A 22046-nucleotide genomic window follows, 5' to 3' on the forward strand; every position below is an offset into this window, starting at 1 on the left:
TGCCCACTGCCTCCAGTGGCTCTTCATGGTTAAGAGAAACCAAAATTGGTGTGAAAGAATGAGGAGAGGAAGGTGGAGTGACTTTTCTAGAATGTTCTAGCAAGTTGTCAAGCCCTGACATAACAACACCCTTTGCCTTTTGAATATCAGGAATCTGATAGGTTACTGCAAAAAATATTGTCTTGGGTTCCACAGGTGACCCTTGCTTTACCACTGAGACAGTCTGGTCCTGTAAAGCACCTGGGTTCACCTCCTGGGTCTCCACGCTATTGGGGGATAACTGAGGTTTTTTTAAGGCACCAGGTGTGTGAGTCAAATAATCAGTCTGCCTCTCCTCCACCTTCGATGAGTTCTTTGGGGTGAGGAAACCAAATGCATCAAATTTCACATCATGGGGTAGAGTCCGCCGTCTCCATCTGTCCATTCTCTGGTCAATCAAACCAGCTTTCCTCATTTTGACTTCAGGCTCTGGTATCTGGACCAGCCTTTGGTCACCCTCACTGGCAGGTGCAGTAAGGGTCCCTTTCTGCACAGGAGACACATCTGGATGTGCTTGTGCTTGGAATTCAAAGGGCTCAACCTTAGCCTTGGAAGGAGGATCCAGGCAGCACTCCTGGGGGGGACCCCTTGCTTCTACTCCTGGCTTGTGTCCAGTCCCTTCGGGCCCTTCATGCTGGGTATCCCAGACAGAAGCCTTGACAGTGCTCATGGAGGTGGTCCCAGGACAATGGGGCTCTTCATTGACCACTTCATGCCAGCTCCCTACAACCCTACCTGTCCATCTGGGCGACAGGCAATTGCCCCCAATCACATCCTTTGACTCTCGAAAATCAAGCTTTGGCCCACTAGATTCATGCATCACTCAAGCTTCCCAAATCAAACTGACCCTTTGGACAGACCCCACCTGACTCTCTGGACCAGACTCCAGATCAGCCAGGGTGACTTCCTGGAACAGATGCCTCCCCTTCAGAGACTTGCTGCTCCGGAGGGTCACCGCTTTCTTCTCTGGTGCTGTTGAGATGGCCTCGCTGTGAGCACGCTCCCACACTGTGTGCATAATGTCATACTTGGTCTCAATCCTCTGGGATGTGGGAGGATTTTCTGAGTGCTTTATGAAAGGGCTCTTGTGTTTTTCACCCAAAGGGTATTTTTCCTGGAGAGATGTGTGATACCTTCTTGACTCACCTTCTCCATTCAAAAGAGCATTATGTCCCAATTTCTCTGTCTTAGGATTGTCAAGGCTCCTGGGGTTGTCTTTCTTGAAGTTTTTATTTCCAGTGGGTCCTTCCCTAGCCAAAGCCTTTCTCCTGCCTGGGCCTAGATTTTGGGGCACGTGTATCGGGCACATTGCTGGGGGGCATGGCTAAGAGACAGCATCTCATAGGGTTAGACACAAGTATGTTTCTCCACGTGATGCTCAACCACTGTGGCCCACACGGTCTGGAAGCTTCCCTCATCTTCTGGAGTGACGTCAGGAGTTCCTGCTGTGCTCACACCCCAAGAGTTGTCAGGGACTTGGTTAGAACTGTCTTTCTGCTCCGTCTACCTGGACTTTTCCCGAGTGTCACCAGCTTCCAGGGGCTTCTTGGAGCAGATGTTTCAGCCAGACCAGGCCCATCCTTTGGCTAGAAAAGAGAAAAAAATAAAAAGAAACAACTCAACAGTAAAGGATTGAAAAATGAAGATAGAAATGGGTGCTTATATAATTAAAACAATGATATACCATAAAATTTTAGAGTGAACACATCCAGTGTGGGTGAGGACATGGGGCTATGGACACTCAGATACTGTTGGAAAGAACACAAATTGGCAAGACTTTGGGGCAGTGTGGAATACCTACCATGATTTTAAAATACTCATTTCCTTTTATCCAGCCAAGTTCCTCTCAGAACTCTTTATTTGCCTATGTGCACGGGTCTATGTAAACAAAAGAAAGTTCTGGCAGTATTGTTTGTGAAAGCAAAAGAACACAGCAACAACCTGATGGCCCATCAAAAAGGCACTGACTGAATAAATTTTGATATATCCAAACAATGGACTATTGCACAGGCATTTATTTGTATCCATAGGAAGAGGTGAATCCTAATGTCAGAACATCTAAGGACACTTACAAAATAGTTTCCTCTTGGGTAGAAGAAAGCAGACTACAAACAGTATATGATAATATAACACCATTTTTAAAAACTGTATATGTAAGTATATACATGCATACACAGTCTAAAGAAAAGGCACAAATCAAATTGCGAGCAAGGGGAATTGGGATGTGAGGCTGGAAGGATGGAATAAAGATAGGACTGTTTTCCTTGAATCTCACATACTTCAGTTCCATTTGATTTTTATGATATAAAGATATTACTTAGTAACTTACAAAATATTTTTTTCCTGTTGGTAATAAATCTGCTTCGACAAGTTAAACATAACATGCACCAATTCAACTGCAAGGTATACACCTAAAAGGACTAAAAACAAGGTTCAAACAACAACTTGTACATAACAGTATTATTCACAATCATCAATGGGTATAGATAACCCAAATGTCCAATGATGGATGCACAGATAAATAATATGATACACAGCCATGCCATGGAATACAATTCAGCCATCAAAAGGAATGATGTATTGATTCGTGCTGTAACATGGATGAACTTTGAGAACCTTAAGCTAAGTTAAAGAACCCAGTCATGAAAGGCTACGTGTTGCACGGCTATATCTGTATGGAAGATCTAGAATGGGTGAACCCAAAGTAATAGACAGTAAATTAGCGGGGGCCAGGGCGAGGGGGAACAAGATGGTGGCGAGTAACAGCTTCCTTGCAACTGGGCACAGTGAGATTGGGGAAAGAAGACTCCAGGCATATCTGGCTGGTAGGTTCTGCCCAAAAACATCCCTTTGGGGACACAGGGAGTAAGTGAGGGACTTCTGGACCCCATGAAGAGGACAAAAGCAGTGGAGAATTGGCAAGTGGTTGCATGTATTCTTTTGGTCTAATCCTGCCGGCAGCTGACTCATCGAATCCCTAGGCCACAGACATGGTAATTTAAAGAGCAAGAGGAAGTGAAAGGAAAAGTAGAGCAAGGAAACAGATAAAAGGTAACATTCATGAGGAAGAATCAGGAGAAAAATCCTGATAACATGAAAAACCATTCCAGACCAACCCCCCCCAAGGGACCGAGAGGTAGCTACTGTAGAGGATTCCACCTATAAAGAAATGTTAGCAATGACAGAAATGGAATTTAGAATACAGATGATGAAAACAATGAAGGAAACTGCTGATAAAGTGGAAAATAACCAAAAGGAAATAAAAAATAGAATCAAATAAGAGATGAATGATATGAAGAATATAGAAAGGATATAGCAGAGATGAAGGAACTGAAGCAGTCAATTAGGGAACTTAAAGATGCAATAGAAAATATCAACAACAGATTAGACCACACAGAAGAAAGAATTTCAGAGGTACAGGACATAGCTCTTGAGATAACTCAGATAGTTAAAGAGGCAAAAAAGAAGAGAGAGAAAGCAGAATGTTCACTGACAGAATTATGGGACTTTATGAAGCATTCAAACATACAAATTATAGGTATCCCAGAAGGGGAAGAAGAATGCCATAGGGGAATGGAAGCCACACTAGAGAATATTATAAATGAAAATTTCCCAAATATCACCAAAGATTCTGACACACTGCTTTCAGAGGGCTATCGAACCCCAGATCGCCTCAACTCTAACCGAGGTTCTCCAAGACACATTGTGATGAACCTGTCTGAATTCAAGACAAAAGAAAAGATTCTGCAAGCTGCCAGGAGTAAGCGCCAGTTGACCTACATGGGCAAATCCATCAGAGTGACCGCAGACTTCTCTAATGAAACTTTTCTAGAAAGAAGACAATGGTCATCTACATTTAATCTACTTAAACAGAACAATTTCCAGCCCCGAATTCTGTACCCTGCTAAGTTAAGCTTTAAAATTGACAGATAAATCAAATCATTTACGGATATGCAAACGTAGAGGAAATTTACTACAACAAGACCAGCTCTACAGGAAATACTTCAACCTGTTCTACACACGGACCATCACAATGGATCAGCAGCAAAGTAAGAACTAATAAATTAAAGGACAGAACTTAACTTCCACAATGATGCAAAGATAAAACTAAGCAATGGACTCTCACAAAATAAGATGAATAGAACACTACCACACGTATCAATTATCTCAATAAATGTTAATGGCTTGAATTCCCCACTGATGAGGCATAGATTGGCTGACTGGATTAAAGAACACAAGCCATTCCATTTGCTGTCTGTAGGAAACACACCTGGCTTCAAAAGACAAATTAAAACTCTGAGTTAAGGGTTGGAAGACAATTTTTCAGGCAAATCGAACTCAGAAGAAAAGAGGGGTTGCAATCTTATTTTCAGATACATGTGGATTTAAAGCACCTAAAGTCAAAAATATAAAGTCACTTTATATTGGTCAAGGGAAAAATACAACAAGAAGACGTTTCAATTCTAAGTATTTATGCACCCAACTTAAATGCTCCCAGATTCTTTTTTTTTTTTTTATTGTTGGGGATTCATTGAGGGTACAATAAGCCAGGTTACACTGATTGCAATTGTTAGGAAAAGTCCCTCCTGCAATCATGTCTTGCCCCCATAAAGTGTGACACACACCAAGGCCCCACCCACCTCCCTCCTTCCCTCTTTCTGTTCCCCCCCTCATAACCATAATTGTCATTAATTGTCCTCATACCTAAATTGAGTACATAGGATTCATGCTTCTCCATTCTTGTGATGCTTTACTAGGAATAATGTCTTCCATGTCCATCCAGGTTAATACGAAGGATGTAAAGTCTCCATTTTTTTTAATGGCTGAATAGTATTCCATGGTATATACATATACAATGCTCCCAGATTCTTAAAAGAGACCTTACCGAGTCTGAGCAATATGATACCTATAACACCATAATAATAGAGGACTTTAACACTCCTTTTACTAGAGAGCTGGACAAATCCTCCAAACAGAAATTAAACAAAGATAGAAGGGACTTAAATGAGACCCTAGAACAACTGTGCTTGATAGACGTATAAAGAACACTCCATCCCAAAGATAAAGAATACACATTCTTCTCATTGCCCCATGGAACATTCTCCAAAATTGATCATATCCTAGGACACAAAACAAACCTCAACAGAATCAAAAGAACTGAAATTTTACCTTGTATCTTCTCAGACCACAAGGCACTAAGGGTGGAACTCAACTCCAACAAAAACCTTCAACCCCACACAAAGGCATGGAAATCAAACAACCTTCTGTTGAATGACAGTTGGGTGCAGAAAGAAATAAAAGAGGAAATCATTAACTTCCTTGAGCATAACAACAATGAAGACACAAGCTACCAAAACCTGTGGGATGCAGTTCTGAGAGGAAAATTTATCACTGTAGATGACTACATTGGAAAAACAGAAAGAGAGCACATGAACAAACTCACAAGCCATCTTTTGGAATTGGAAAAAGAAGAACAATCTAAGCCTAAACCCAGCATAAGAAAAGAAATATCCAAGAATAATTAGAGATCAATGAAATTGAAAACAAAAGAATCATTCAGAAAATTAATGAAACAAGGATTTGGTTTTTTGAAAAAATAAATAAAATAGATAAACCTTTGTCCAAACTAAGTATAAATAGAAAAGTAAAATCTCTAGTAACCTCAATCAGAAGTGATAAACGGGAAATAACAACTGATACCACAGAGATATAAGAGATCATCTCTGAATACTACCAGAAACGCTATGCCCAGAAATTTGACAATGTGAAGGAAATATATAAATATTTGGAATCACACCTTCTCCCTAGACTTAGCCAGGAAGAAATAGAGCTGCTGAACAGACTAATTTCAAGCACTGAGATCAAAGAAACAATAAAAAAATCTTCCAATAAAAAAATGCCCTGGTCCAGACAGCTTCACACCAGAATTCTATCAAACCTTCAAAGAAGAGCTTACTCCTGTACTGCAGAAATTATTAAAAAAAAATTGAGAAGAAAGAAATCTTCCCCAACACGTTCTATAAAACAAACATCACCCTGATACCAAATCCAGGAAAAGAACCAACTAAAAAGGAGAACTTCAGACCAATTTCACTAATGAACGTAGATGCAAAAACTCTCAACAAAATCCTAGCCAATAGATTATCGTCTATTTTGATTATCATCAAAAAAGTCATATATCATGATGAAGTAGGTTTCATCCCAGGGATGCAGGGCTGGTTTAACATATGCAAGTCCATAAACGTTATTCACCATATTAACAGAAGCAAAAACAAAGACCATATGATCCTCTCAATAGATGCAGAAAAAGCATTCGATAAAATCCAGCATTATTTTCTAATTAGAACACTGAAGAGTATAGGCATAGGTGGCACATTTTTTAAACTGATCGAAGCTATCTATGACAAACCCATAGCTAATATTTTACTGAATGGAGTAAAACTGAAAGCTTTTCCTCTTAGAACTGGAAGCAGACAAGGTTGTCCTCTGTCACCTTTACTATTCAACATAGTGCTGGAAGTTCTAGCCAATACAATTAGGCAAGACAAGGAAATAAAAGGAATCCAAATGGGAGCAGAGGAGGTCAAACTCTCCCTCTTTGCTGAAGATATGATCTTATACTTAGAGAACCCCAAAGACTCCATCATAAGACTCCGGGAAGTCATAAAAAAGTACAGTAATGTTTCAGGATATAAAATCAATGTCCACAAGTCAGTAGTCTTTGTATACACCAATAACAGTCAAAATGAGAGGCTAATTAAGGACACAACTCTCTTCACCATAGCTTCAAACAAGATGAAATACCTATGAATATACCTAACATAAGGGTGACGAACCTCTATAAAGACAATTATGAACCCTAAGAAAGGAAATAGCAGAGGATATTAAATGGAAGAAAATACCATGCTCATGGCTGGGAAGAATCAGCATTATTAAAATGTCTGTACTTCCCAAAGCAATCTGCTGATTCAATGCCATCCCTATTAAAATACCAACATGCTACTTTCAAGACTTAGAAAAAATGATTCTGAATTTTGTATGAAACCCGAAAAAAAACCCGTATAGCTAAGGCAGTTCTTAGTGATATAAACAAAGCCGGGGACATCAGCATACCGAATTTTAGGCTGTACTACAAAGACATGATGGTCAAGACAGCATGGTACTGGCACAAAAATAGAGACACAGCCATTTGGAATCGAACAGAAAACCAGGAAATGAAACTAACATCTTACAACCACCTAATCTTCCACAAACCAAACAAGAACATATACTGGGGGAAAGAATCCCTATTCAATAAATAGTGTTGGGAGAACTGGATATCCACATGTAAAAGAGTGAAACTGGATCCGCACCTTTCACCCCTCACAAAAATTGATTCAAGATGGATAAAGGATTTAAATTTAAGGCATGAAACAATAAAAATCCTGAACGAAAGCATAGGAAAAACATTTGAAGATATCAGCCTGGGGAAAGACTTTATGAAGAAGACTTCCATGGCAAATACAACAACAACAAAAAGAAACAAATGGGACTTGATTAAAGTGAAAAGCTTCTGTACAGCTAAGGAGACAATAACCAAAGCAAACAGACAACCTCCACAATGGGAAAGGACATTTGCATATTTTGAATCAAACAAAAGCTTGATAACTAGCATGTACAGAGAACTCAAATTAATCCACATGAAAAAAGCCAACAATCCCATATACCAATGGGCAAAAGAGATGAATAGAAACTTCTCTAAAGAAGACACACGAATGGCTAACAAACATATGAAAAAATGCATGCTCATCATCCCTAATTATTAGAGAAACGCAAATCAAAATCACCCTGAGATACCATCTAACCCCAGCGAGAATGGCCCACATCACAAAATCTCAAAATCACAGATGCTGGCATGGATGTGGAGAGAAGGGAACACTTTTACACTGCTGGTAGGACTACAAACTAATACAACCTTTTTGGAAAAAAAGTATAGAGAACCCTCAAAGAACTCAAGCTAGACCTCCCATTTGATCCTGCAATCCCATTACTGGGCATCTACCCAGAAGGAAAAACATCCTTTTATCATAAGGACACTTGCACTAGATTGTTTATTGCAGCTCAATTTACAATCGCCAAAATGTGGAAACAGCCTAAATGCCCACCAACCCAAGAATGGATTAATAAGCTATGGTATATGTACATCATGGAATACTATTCAGCCATTTAAAAAAAAATGAAGACTTGGGGGGGTGTGGGGGGAGGGCGCCTGTAGCTCCAGGAGTAGGGCACCAGCCCCATATACTGGAGGTGGTGGGTTCAAACCTGGCCCAGGCAAAAAGACTACAAATAAACAAACAAATAAATAAATAAATAAATAAATAAAAGAAATGGAGACTTTACAGCCCTTGTATTAACATGGATGGAATTGGAACACATTATTCTTAGTAAAGCATCACAAGAATGGAGAAGCATGAATCCAATGTACTCAATTTTGATACGAGGACAATTAATGACAGTGAGAGTGGGGAAAGGGAGAGCAGAGAGAGGGAAGGAGGGAGGGAGGTGGGCTCTTGGTGTGTAAGGAACTTTTTGGGGGCAAGACACAATTGTAAGAGGGACTGTACCTAACAAATGTAATCAGTATAACCTGGTTTCTTGTACCCTCAATGAATCCCCAACAATTAAAAAAAAAGGAAAGAAAGTAAATTAGTGATTTTCCAAGAGCCAGAAATAGGGGACTAGATACAGGGTTTCTGTTTGGGGTGACAAAAAATTCTGGAATTAGGGTAGCCCCTGTGGCTCAGTGAGTAGGGCGTAAGCCCCATATACCGAGGGTGGTGGGTTCAAACCCAGCCCTGGCCAAACTGCAACAAAAAAATAGCCAGGCATTATGGCGGGCACCTGTAGTCTCAGCTACTTGGGAGGCTGAGGCAAGAGAATTGCCTAAGCCCAAGAGCTGGAGGTTGCTGTGAGCTGTGACGCCACAGCACTCTACTGAGGGTGACAAAGTGAGATTCTATCTCTAATAGATAAATAAATTCTGGAACTAGTTAGTAGTGATGGTTGCAAAACATTGAGAATGTACCAATGCCACGTAATTGTACCCTTTAACATGGTGATCATGCAGGCAGGGCCATGGTTTGGTAACCCTTACTTTAGATGTTGAAATGCTATTGAAGAATTTTGCTTAAATTTTATTATGTAAATTTTATATAAGTAATATATGAATCTCTCATCATAAAGGAATCTAAACAATACAGATAAAGCTCAAATTATTTTTGTTCCCTCATTCACATACCAGTCCACTTTTTGGATAATAACTATTATCAATTAGTTATAATCCTTAAAAAAAGTCTTCTTTACTCTTTGGTTTATATTAGTTTTATATACAGGGTGGACATAAAGTTCATGTAAAATTTAAAATAGTTTAACATAGTAAATTGCACATGAATTTTATGTCCACCCTGTATAATAAGTGTACATATATGTATTTTATATTAGAAAAACCTAGGCTGTTTTACATTTTTTTAGTTTACTCCTTAAAAATATTTAAAATGGTATATTTTATGTATATTTTACCACAGTGAACACACACATATACAAAGTCACCTTACAGGGATGAAATCTCATTATATGTAAACTAAGAGTATATTAACTTTTCCTTTCTTGAAAGTTTTCAAACACACAAAATTACAGAGAAAATAATAAACTAGTCTCAAGCCATCTGCCAAAACTCTTGCTTCCTGTAACCCTTTTTGCTCTTGCTGTTGTTGTCACCACAGTAGTTTAATGGAAATATGAGGAGTTTTACTTAAATTGAATCCTCTCCTAACCATTTCAAAGAAGTGATTCAAGAGGTGCAAGGATAAAATTTGCAGGACAAAACCTTTTCCACCAGTGATGGGATCACCACACAAAGCCAGCCCATCTTGCTGGGGATTCACTGAAATAGGCCTGCAGGGCTTAGAACCAAGCATTGGTGCTATTTTTAAAATTCTGTAGAAGTCCCTTAAAACATAAAACAATACTACTCCTAGAGAAATGAAAAGACAAGTCCCTACGAAGACTGTCCACAAATGTTCACGGTAGGTTTATTTGTAATGACCCCAAATTGGAAACAATCCCACCGATCATTAAAGGGTGAAGGGAGGAGCAAACTGCAGTCTGCCCACCCAGTGGAGAACTAGTCAGCAACTCAAAAGAATAAACCACCAATGTCAAATTAATTAGTCTGAGTGAAGAAACAAAAGAGGCCTGGTTGCATCTATATTCAAGTCCAGAAATGCAAACTAATCTATAGTGGCAGAGAAAGCAGATCTGTGGTGGCCTGCAGAGGAGGGTACAGGACGGACAACTTCAACGTGGCCTGAGGGGACGTGATGGGAATGTTCATTATCTCAGCTGGGGCGGTGGTTTCCCAGGTCTACACACTTGTGAACTCATCAGTTTGCATGCTTTATATTATGTGCTTTTACTATATGTCAACTGTATCTCAAGGAGTCTTTGTTAAAAAACTTAAGACTGCACAAAGCATCAACCACAAACCAGTTATACCTAGCAGTTATTTTACAAGCTTCCTCTTCTTAAACAGATGAAATAAAAAATACTTTTTTAGCAATTTAATTGCTGGAAATGTACCTCTTTCTTCTATGGCTAGGTGGCAAGTCTTTTAAGGAGTAAAAACCATAATAAGGGGATTTTGAGAGAGTTCCTATTAACATTTTAAACCTAAATTTAGGTGTCTTAATTAAGACAGGAAAGCAGGCACTTTTATATAAAAGAAAGCCATGCCCTTCTGCCTCTTTGAAAAGAAAAACTAAAATATCTGACAATTACATTTATATATGGTATTTAACACCTGGGAGTAGAAAATCAGAACCCATCACACCAGAAAAGACTTGAAAAGTCCCAACTTAGAAAAAAAACTTTTTTTATTGTGCATGACAGATGTCTGATTCCTTCCCAGGTCTAGCTAATCACGGAATCTCTTTTTTCCAGTAAGTCCAACTGCCTGCTGGAAAACAAGATGTGCCCAACACAGACACGCCTTACCTTTTCTCTCAGCTTCTTAGAAAGCTCGCCACTCAGCTCAGCACACTTCTCATATCTGACTTCCTTGCTTGAATCTGAACTTGAAAACCTGGTACAGAGATCCAAGTTATTTGTATAGAGCCAGAATCTGTGATTCCCCACAGCCCACACACACCAGCACAGGAGCTCAAGGGTGTCAGCCTTGACAGTGTCACAGACACACTGGCTGATTTTCTTTGAAAAGGACATTTTCTTTCCTTCCAGCTGCCAAAAGGGGAAGAACCCAGTGGCCAGAGCCTACCTTAAACACAGCATCATGGGAGTGGATGGAGCCCCAGGCTGGGGTGAAGACACAGGGTGCTGGTCCCAGCTCTACCCTGCCTCTTCTCTATGGCACTTGGTCAGGCTTGTGACCTCACCTGAGCCTCTGTTTATCTATAAAATGGGGATAATTAGCACCTCCCCATCTCTTTTATAGGGCAGATAAGAGGCTACCCACGGTCCTAATAGCAACATGAGGGCGTTTGGGGAAGAGTGAAGATGCCACAGAACGGATAATTAATAGTTGTTGTTAGCAACCCATCTGCAGTGGACCATCAGGAAATGTGTGGGGCCCATGTCTGTCTGCCTGTCTGGGTGACCAGGGGCTGAGTGATTATCCTTCTCAGGGCCTCAGTTTTCCCACCTATAAAGGGGAAGGGAGAGGAAGGGTAGACTCTTTCTAGCCTGATGAGTTCTCTGATATAAATGCATGAGTATGTAGCACATATTTAATTGAGGGCTGGGGGGCTTTGAAGAAAAAGGAGGGGAGAAAAACCAAGCCACTTAAAACTTGACCCATGCTCAGAAAACCCAGGGTCTGCCTCTCGGGAGCTGTGAGGCTGTCATGTGTTGTTGCTAAACTCAGAGACTCAGTTTTCCGCCATCTGTCAGAGGGGGATACTCACACAGCCCCTCCCAGGCACTATGATGACACAGTGAGAGAAAGCACCTGAGTGAGGTCCTTGGCACCTGTGTCCCCTTATCTGCTACCTTAACTCAGGGGTTCTCATGCCTGGCTGTGAAAGAAAGTATTACCATGAGAATGTGACCACCTCTCACCCCCTACCATAGGAATGTGACCACCATCCATAGGAATGTGACCACCTCTCACCCCCTACCATGAGAATGTGACCTTTTGTAACTGTTCCAGGAGATAAACTCGAGCTGAAGCAGATAAAAGGACTAAGTAAATGTTTAACTGTTAATCTTTTCTTAAGACAGTTGAGTAATGAACCAGAGTTCTTCTTATCTAGAAAGCCCCTGCTATGTCTGCTCCCCCTCCTTACTTTATGGTTAGAGCCCCTGCTATGTCTGCTCCCCCTCCTTACTTTATGGTTAAAGCCCCTGCTATGTCTGCTCCCCCTCCTTACTTTATGGTTAAAGTCCCTGCTATGTCTGCTACTCCTGCTTACTTTGTGGTTTTTGCCTTTATAAGCTTGTAAAATCTGCTGTTCGGGGCTTCACTCCTCTGCTCCTGAGAGAGTCACGAGATAAGCCCCAGCATGCTGGAATAAAAACCCTTTTGCTGATTGCATCAAGTGTCGTCTCTTGCGGTTGATTGGGGGTCGTGTTAGCCCAGGACAGAGTGGGGGTCTTGTCCCAAGTCTTTCAGCTGCACAAGAGACCTGCTTGTAAGCTTTTAAACACTTCTAAATACCAGCCCCTCCCCAGACTAACTAAATTAGACTCTTTAGGGGTAGGGCCAAGCCACAGATATTTTTTCCAGGTGATTCTAATGTGCTGAGAGCCACCGGTCTAATTATGGCCAGAATGGCTGCCCTAGTTCCCAGAGCCAGGAGGGTAATCTGCCCAGAGATCCTGGCCCTGCAAACTCCTCCCCAGACAAAGCATGTTGGTGGCTGCATGTGATTAACGAGCCAGTTGATCATGCCTGGCGGCATCTCCTTGTTGTGGCCACTTGTGGAAAAACAGAGGTGGGCCAAGCTTAGAAAACCATTGTTAACCAACTGGATCGACATTGTTTGGAGCCGCAATATACTAGGGACTTCCTGTGGGTGGAGTGATTTCCAGAATTATCTCTAAGTTTGTACCTCCGTCCTTTAAGGAAGGTCTTAGTATTATTTCCATTTGTGAGATGAAGACACTGAGGCTCAGTGAGGGGAAGTGACCTGCCGAAATTATCTCAACCCCTCTGATTTCATACTTTGGGCCACTCACAAAGGCCTAGGCCTTGTGGTAGGTGGTCTCAGACTTCAGGGAAGGAAGGCTTAGCTATGGAGACAGGGTAAGCTAGAATGACATCTGGCTTCAACTTCCTTGCAGTACTTTAGCTTCCTGACCTACATCTGTGAAATGGACACATATCTGGCTTCATTCAAAGGCTGCGTGCAGAGCTGAGAAAGGCCGAGGAAACCCCAAGCTGTAGCCCCCCCCCAGTGCTGGCCACACCTAGAGGGGGCTCAGAGCCCAGTTCCCTCTCCCGTTGGGGTCTCTGGCAGCCGGCTTACAGCAACCTGGGCTGAGGGAGATGCATGGGAGTGCTCACTTACACTTTGGTCAAATCTGCGGACAGCGGCCGAGCCCGGAATGTCCTCCTCCTCATCTCAGGCTTCACCTCGGAGCTCTCAGCAGCCCAGCCTCTGACCCGCTCCTGGACACTCACACCCACTTTCTTGGGCTCTGCCATTGCCAATGGGGAATCAGGGGTGGCCAAGGGGGGTCCAGGCCCCGCTGCCAAGGACATGGGCACAGCGCTGTCCTCCCCAAGCAGGCTGATACACTTCTTCATGCTCCCCCTGGAGGCCCACTTGCCCCCTGCAGGGGCTGGGACTCCTCTGTCAACTGGTCTGACCTTGACATCAGCTAGTTCTGAGTCTCTTCCTGGCCTGGGCAAAGGGGGCTCAGGTGCTTTCGCATGCTTGCGGGCCAGCTTGACTTGCTCTTCCGAAGGACTCAGGTCATCTCTCAGGACAACCCTGGCTGAGGCCCCTGGGGCCCTGAGGCTACCCGTGTCGTGCTTCAAAAGCACTTTCTCCTGCTGTTCATGCATTTTTCAGGCCACCTCCAGGAATTCTGAATTCGTGCCATGAAGAGGGGGCTCTGCCTTGGCCAAACACTCCCTGTCCACCTTGGGCTCTGGTTTGGACCTCTCTGGGCCCCAGCGGTCAGCGCTTGAGCCCACTGTGGCTCCACTCACTTCATCGGCTGTCTTCCTCAGCAAGGCCTCTTTGCTCTCAAACGGGGCTGTGAGGTCCAAGGACAAAAGCCTTCCTCACCCACATCTTCTCAGGAGGGGTGGGTGGTGTTTTCCTCACAGTGGCTGCACCACCAGGGCCTGGCTTCTGAGGCTGAAGGGCTTCTATAAAAATGTCTGAAATGGGCCTTCTCTACAGGCGAGGTCTGGGCTCCGGAGCAGGGCCCGCCATGTCCTCCACACCACTGGCCTTTAAGACAGTGGTGTGGAGGCCTACCGCCTCTTGGGCTGTAGCCGGCCTCATATCCTGCGGCAGGGAGGCTGGTCGGAGAAGGGTCCCTGGGGGCTTTAGGGTGGGCACAGGGGGCTTGGCAGCCACCTCAAGCGTGGTACCTGAAGGGGGCTCCTGAGACACGCCTGCCTTGGCCTCCAGCATCTCCTCACTGACCATCTTCCCCAGAGTGGGGCCAGTTTTGGTGGTTTCAAAGAGAATCATGGCATTGGGGCTGGGCCGCAGGAACACATGAACAGAGATGAGCTTCTCCTTGGTCTCTTCCCATCATCTGCCTCCTGCCCCACCAAACCGGGCATCCTCTTATCCAGGTCCTCTGCTGCCACCTCCTCAGAGAGCCCACCAGAAGGACACAGGCTGGGCGGACTGTGCAGCAAAGATGACACAGGGGGTTTCCCATCTGCAGGAGCCTGCTCCTTGGAGAAAGGCTTAGGGGAGAGCCTCGGCAGGGGGAGTAAGTGAGCTGGGCTCCTCAGCAGGCTCTTTCCTTCCAAGATCCGGGCTGAAGGAGCCCCAGAGGTATCGCTAGCCTGGCAGAAGTAAGTCCGCTTCAGGGTTTCCTCTTTGCCAATATCACCCAGGCCTGGCACTGTAGTCAGGGATGCTATGGAGCCGACCTCGACCCGCGTGACCATGGTTATGGTTGAGGATCCATGGGGATTAAGGACATCAGGAGTAGAAAAGCAACTGCTAAAAAAGAAAGAGAGAGAGAGGAAGGAAGGACGAGGAGGAAGGAGAAAAACATCAAAACACAGCTCTGGGTGGGAGCAGACTGTTTTAGGCAAATAGGGCAGAGAGACCTGAGCCCTAGATTTGGACCACAGCCCTCCACTGACTTCACCGGGCAGGCTTGGGCCTGTCTATCCACCTCTCTGAGCTGGGGGCGAGGGGAGTGGAGTAAACGGCTGTCTCTGAAGTTTGTTCCAGCTCAAAGGGTATGGAAGAGGCACCAACACTGGCTAGAGGACTTTCCCAACTTAGCCAATCTTGAGGCCAGTTCTTATGATAACAAGTGATTGTCTCTGCCATACAGATAAGGAAACCAGCTCACACACATGAAGTAACTGGCTTGCAGTTGCTCGGGAAGCAAGAGGGGAAATCAGGGTTTGAACCCAGACCACACATGCTCCTGGCATAAGGTCCGGTGGGAGCATCCTCACAGTCCCTCACTGCTGCCACCCTAGTGACGGCCCTGCAGCAGAGTCCACCCACATCAGGCATCCCTATGCCAAGCAACAAGCACAGAGCACAGAAGTGACCATGGCAGCTCCCACAGCTACCCAAAGCAGCCGGCCCTGGAGTCACAAGGAGGGCGAGTGGCTGCAGAGCGCATGGCTCAGCCACCAACCTCACCAGACAGTCTCTTAGTCTCTTTTTTCCCCGACCCTTGCAGATGCCATTAAAAAATAAAAAAAATCATCTCATTTTTCTCACTAAATTTGCTGTTGTTACTTGTTTGCCTCTAGGTTCCTTTCTGTGGAACACTTATTTTATGCTGGCTGCCTTCATATTGTTGTTTTAAACTTTACTTCTTTATTTACTTTTAGAGACAGAGTCTTGCTCCATCACCCAGGTTGGAGTGCAGTGGAATCATCATAGCTCACTGCAGCCTCAAACTCCTGGGCTCAAGCGATCCTCCTGCCTTAGCCTCCCAAGAAGCTGGAATTACAGGTTCATACCACCACACCCACCTTTTTGTATTTTTATTTTTATTTTTTTTCATTTTTTGTAGAGACAGGTTCTCACTATGTCACTCACAGACAGGAGGTCTTGAACTCCCAGGCTGAAGCGATCCTCCTGCCTCAGCCTCTCAAAAGCACTGAGATATAATTACAGACACCACATCCAGCCTTCATATTTTTAATAAGAAAAGTACAACCAACATGGCTTAGCATGAGTGAGACCTCAAGCTGAGCCAGGTGCTTTGGGTATTTTATAAATCTTCTCCTTACAACTTTATCAGATGGGTACAATGATCACACCTATTTTGCAGCGGCTCAGGGCTTTAGCCGCTTTTCATCTAGCCATGAGATCTGTTCTCTCAAAACAAGACCCCTTCCTCTCCATTAATCTTCATACAACCCAAAAGGTAGCAGTGTCGTCTCCCTTCGGGAGGTGTGGGAAAAGGCCCAGAGAGGTCACCAGGCCTGCTTACTGTCACACAGCTGAAACCTGACCTCAGCTCCATGACCCACACAGCTCTACCTGTTTAAAGGTTATTTTTCATTCCTGTCTTGCAAGGTGCTGGACAAGTCCCTATTCTTGACCCCCAGGTCCTCTTCACTTCACTGTTTTCCCTCCCTGTAAAACTGCTGCCAACTAGCCACCATGTAGAGCAGTGGTTCTCAACCTGTGGGTCGCAACCCACGGGAACTGTATTAAAGGGCCATGTCATTAGGAAGGTTGAGCACCACTGATCTGGAGGAACTACAAGAGGGGAAGGTATTTTAGTTAAGTGCAAGCCTCCCGCTTCCCCTCCTAGAGGCCCCGCAATGCTCCCCCGGCTCTGACTCACTCAGCAGCCTCCAGGAAAGAGAGCAGACAGATTTTGATATTCTCCCTCCCTTACATGCTCAATAGTGCTAACAGATTCCATCTTCCCAAGCCGCAGAACACTGTCTAGACTCAGTTAGAGGCAGAATAAAGGAACAGATATGGGCATCCGAGAACTGGAGAATTTCCATCAGCAAAGACCCCAGGCAGAGTTCTAAGCCTCCAAAATCCCATCCGGAATCAGAGCTATTCACCTCTAGAGCTGGCCCCTGTGACCTCTTGAAATCCTGCTCTGGGACACATATGTAGCCCATCCATGAGACACAGGACAATGACAGGATTCAAAGGACAGAGACAAAATTTCCTGGGAGCACCCACAGGTACCCTCCCAACCCCTGGACACTCCAGCTCCTGAGCTCAGCACAAGCAGCCACTTACCTGAGCCAGTAGGCCCCGGGTAGGGGGGCGTGATTGCTGGGTAAAGCCAGCAGTCTCAGATCTCATCGTGGATGGGGCTGTCAGCACGCTCCCATGGCAGAGCTGGCAGGGAGAGGCAGGCTGGTTCCAGCAGGTCTAGGGAGACACAGGAGGACAGCCTTGGCTCCAGAATTCCAGTCATATACGAACAGACGGCACAAAAGCACTCAAGCTCCACCTGCATCCGCTAGCATCTCCAACAGCTAATAAAACTTATGTTCCTTGCAGCTTTTTAATTATGTAGCCTTATATATCTGTGTACATAAATAGTGCTGAGTCCACAGTAGATGCTCACTAAAAATCTTCCCCCTTTCTCTGGGACACGTTTATGGAGCACCTACCACATACACAAAGATGGGCAAGAAACAGTGAGATATAGCCCCCACTCCCAGGGAACTCACAGTCTTCTACAAGAAACACACACACACAAGCAATTACGAAATACTGGGGAATACATATCATTGTTTATAATACCATGAAATACAAAAGCATCAAGTGGATAAATAAATGTTGAGTGAATAAACAAACGAATGGTGAAATATTCTGACCCCACTTCTCACTCTTCTTAGATGCTGAGTAAGTCTCAGTGCCCTGAGTCTCACAGCAAATGACTCTGTGCAATCTGGAATACAAGATGAGTTACTCTGGCTATGGTTAACGAATGACAGAACCAAAGAGTAGGAAACTGCTCAGGTGGAAGCTCAACCCTCCGAGGCCCACCAAGGGACCCCACCAGGCCCAGTGGACCACACGGCGGAGCACCACCCTAGGATAGGCCACACTCAGACACCTGCTGTGACCACACTGACCTCACGGTCTTGGGAGCTGCCTGCCCACAAGGGGAAGGAAAGCTTTTCTGTGTGGCTTCTCCTGGGAAGAGTCATCAAGGGCAACCATTGCTGAATTAGGATCAATGGCCCACAAATGTCACTTCCCTTTTAGGATCCTTGAACCCACTTGAGTGGCTATTCTGCAAGGAAGGAACGGGGGAAGGACAAGAGAAAATAAGGAAAGGATATCCTGGTGCATATCCTTCTTAAATAGAGCACTGCCTCGCAACCTGCTGTATATCTTGTCTACCTCTAGAGTTGCCATTTTGCATGACTAGCAAATGCCTGATTTATAAATATGAATCAATTAATAGGTCGATGAACAAAGGAAAGCAAAAGAAGTTTTTTAACCACCACAGCTGATGGTTGAATAATAATTTAAAGTCCTGGGCGGCGCCTGTGGCTCAACGGGTAGGGCGCCGGTCCCATATGCCGGAGGTGGCGGGTTCAAGCCCAGCCCCGGCCAAAAAAAAAAAAGAAACATAATAATAATTTAAAGTCCTCCCAACCCTAGAAACTCATGATTCTCAGGTTTTCATAACCTGTGCTACGATACAAGGAAATAAATGTAACTACAGGCTTTAAAACTTTACGTGTATTCCATATGTCATGCTTGACTTAATAGATGATAGTCTCTTCCAAAACATATTGGAAGCCCACTCAGCAGAGGGCAGCTGCTATTTATTCCTTAGGTGGACTGGCTCAATTTTCTAAATAGTGTATCTGATGAGCGCTGCCAGGAAAGAAGGGAAACAGAGTCTAAGCGATCTCTGATATGTACGCGTGTATACATATGTGTGCGTGTGTGGATATCTACCTATGGATACGTGTACACACACACACATATATATACGTGTGTCTCATTATGGACATCAGCATGTGGGACAGAAAGTGAACAAGGCATTTATCTGGGAGGTGGAGGCTGTGTTGGACCAGGAAAGAGAGGACATCAGTACAATCACAAGCAATGGGTATAGCAATGAATATTTATTTTCATTTGCTGAGCTTACCAACACAAGCTTGCTCTCCCAGGAATGATTTGCAAAGTTCAAAATTCCCATTTCCTGCCATTTTCATGAAGACAAAAAAAAAATACATACATCATTTCTCTGAAAAGGGAGTCACTCAGAGCAACAGGTGCTGGGATTACAGAGGAGTCATCGCAAGCTTTCATTCTTCCATCCTTCTGACCCTCCTTCTGCAAACACTTCCTGCCTCCCTCCAAAACACCAGGCTCTACGCTTGGTGCGGGGGGTGCAGCCATGAAGCTTGCGGTCTCCTGGGGAATCTGAGAGATCCACAAGAGAGAAAGCACTTCCATTCAAAACCAGACTGTTTGGCAGCTTTTCTCCCAGTTCCCGAGGCGTTGATTCATTTTAACAGCTGCTGAGGCTCTTCCATAATGACACCCTTCAATCCAATCTGAGAGCTCACCAGCCATTCACTCAGCCATTCACTCAGCTGTCTCTGGCTGCAGCCTCCTTGGAATGCCACCATCTGGTGAGGGGCGTGGGCTGGTCCTGACACCTTCCAGCATCTTCCGGAACATAACCTTGGCCCCACAACAGTGCAAACCCATCTTGTGCGGTGCACTGTGCGAAGTGCCAAGAATGGACAGATTGGCAAAGTGCATGCTCACGTCCTCCCCAAGGAGCAGGGCTGCGGGACAAATGCAACCTACCCACCCACAGGCCCCGATGGAAAGGACCCAATCAAAATGCCAAGTGTCATTTGGTGCACAAGCACCCTCTCATCCCTGTCCCTGTGGCTGTAGCCGTAGTCCCTTCTCCCCTTTCTTCCTCCAGTACACAAATACTGAGTACCTACTGTGTGCCAGGTACTGAAGACACAGAAGTGAACAAAACATACAGAAATCTCTGTTCTCCATAGAGAGATTCAAGAAGACTGAGAAAAGGAAATAAACAACATGAATAAGTGAAACATTTAGAAGGTTAGATAAGTGACAATAAAGAACAGAATGGAGACTGATTGGGTGACCAGGGAAGGACTCACTGAGAAGGAGCAGTTAAAGTCAGAGTCAGGTGGATCGCCTGAGCTCAGGAGTCAAGACCAGCCAGAGCAAGAGTGAGACCCCATCTCTAGTAAAGATAAAAAAACCAGCAGGGTGTTGTGGCAGCTGCCGCTAGTCCCAGCCACTCGGGAGGCTGAGGCGGGAAGATCGCTAGCAGCAGCCAGAGTGATTTGGAACTTGCAAGCACCAGGATGGCTCTTCCCCACTGCCCTCCTTTACCCTGAGGGGTAAAGATCAAACTCCTTCTCTAAGAACTGGTGGGTCCCAGAGCCTCTTTATCTCTCCAGATGATTGAACCACCCATCTGTCTGTCTCTCACACACACTCACATACTTCAGCACCATAAACCTCACACCCATCATGCTCTTCCTCAGCTTCACACCTCCGCCCTGCCATTTCCTCAGGGCCTGGCTAATCTTTATTCATTTCTCAATTCTCACCACCACAAGGCCACCTCCTCCAGGAAGCCTTCCCTGCCCCAGGGCTGGTTCAGGTGCCTCCTCTGTGCTCCCTGCGCTTCCTCCTTGCCCAGCACCAGGGTAAGGGTGATGATTATCTCTGTGTCCTCCTGACACAAGAAGGCCCCACATCTGTATCCCCAGAGTCTGACACCATAACGGGCATTATGAATATGCAAAAAAAGCACCTGAAGGGAAAACATCCCTGGGAAAAGAAAATGATAATACCCACTGCAGGGGCAGGTATGGAAAATGGGTTTGCTCATCTGCTCCCAGGGACAATGTTGAGTTATAAAAACAACTGCAATATTCACTTTCCACTAACATCTTTGGAGACCCGCAAGGAGAGCCAGGCACCATACTAAGTGATGTCGTGTCTCTTCTGCCTTCTCTCACTAATCCTTGCAATACATCTGTGCTGCTGGAATTATTACCACTGCCCCACAGCCCAGAAACAGCCAGATCCCAGTCCCAAAGCCAGTAAGGGGGAGAGGTCTTCTGATTCCAAATCAAGTGTTTCCTCCCTATATCCTCACTCCCCCCACCAAAAAAACCCCACATTTACTTTTAACTCAGTAATCTCACTTCTGAAAACTTATCCTATGGAGGGCGGCACCTGTGGCTCAAAGGGGTAGGGTACTGGCCCCATATGCCGGAGGTGGCGGTTCAAACCCAGCCCCAGCCAGAAACTGCAAAAAAACAAAAACAAAAACAAAAACAAAAAACTTATCCTATGGAAATAGTACAAAAGAAAAGCTATTTGCACAAAGATGTCCCTCACAGTGTTACGTACCCAATTGCAGCAAGAATACACCCCTGGTCAGAACCCCTGCTTGAAATAACCCAGGACTCATAAGCATTTGAAATGCTGCAAAAGTTGCAACCTGTCAGCACCCACGAGGAAAAATCATTTGCCTGCAAGTCAGAGCAGGGTGGTTTTTAGTCAGGGTGATTACACATTCTCGTTTACCTGAGACCATCTCTTCATTCTCTAAGGTGTCCAGGTTCACACAATAAATTATTCCATCACCCTACCTTTTTCATAATTATGGTGGAAATCACATAACATACTATTCACTATTTCAACCATTTCAATGTTGCTCAGTGACATCTAGTAAATTCACAATATTGTGCAACCTCCACCGCTATCTAATTCCAAAACATTTCGTCACCCCCAAGGAAATCCCATACCCATTAAGCAGTCACTCCCATTCCC

The 22046-nt window shown here is 44.5% G+C and overlaps 2 protein-coding genes across 3 annotated transcripts in view; both read right to left on the bottom strand.

The window, feature by feature from the left end:
- LOC128579188 (uncharacterized protein KIAA1671-like) overlaps positions 1–14487 on the bottom strand; it is a 46629-nt gene extending 32142 nt beyond the window's left edge. The window contains exons 1-3 of one of the 2 annotated variants that reach the window (XM_053581409.1): positions 13605–14487; positions 11074–11161; positions 107–1625 (exon numbers count right to left, since the gene is read on the bottom strand). In XM_053581409.1, the coding sequence (XP_053437384.1) occupies positions 1491–1625; positions 11074–11161; positions 13605–14104 (723 nt within the window). In that variant the 5' untranslated portion in view covers positions 14105–14487 and the 3' untranslated portion in view covers positions 107–1490. Of the gene's footprint in view, positions 1–106; positions 1626–11073; positions 11162–13604 lie in introns of those variants that run through there. The other variant, XM_053581408.1, reaches the window with a different exon arrangement.
- Positions 14488–14595: 108 nt separating this feature from the next.
- On the bottom strand, positions 14596–17550 carry LOC128579182 (uncharacterized protein KIAA1671-like). Its single transcript, XM_053581406.1, has 2 exons — positions 17472–17550; positions 14596–15230 (listed from the first exon to the last, which is right to left on the bottom strand). The coding sequence occupies exon 2, from the start codon at positions 15173–15175 to the stop codon at positions 14741–14743; it is 435 nt and encodes a 144-aa protein (XP_053437381.1). The 5' UTR covers positions 15176–15230; positions 17472–17550; the 3' UTR covers positions 14596–14740.
- Positions 17551–22046: the final 4496 nt, after the last annotated feature.

This window comes from Nycticebus coucang, chromosome Y, assembly GCF_027406575.1.
Source record: "Nycticebus coucang isolate mNycCou1 chromosome Y, mNycCou1.pri, whole genome shotgun sequence".
Classification (NCBI taxonomy): Eukaryota; Metazoa; Chordata; class Mammalia; order Primates; family Lorisidae; genus Nycticebus; species Nycticebus coucang.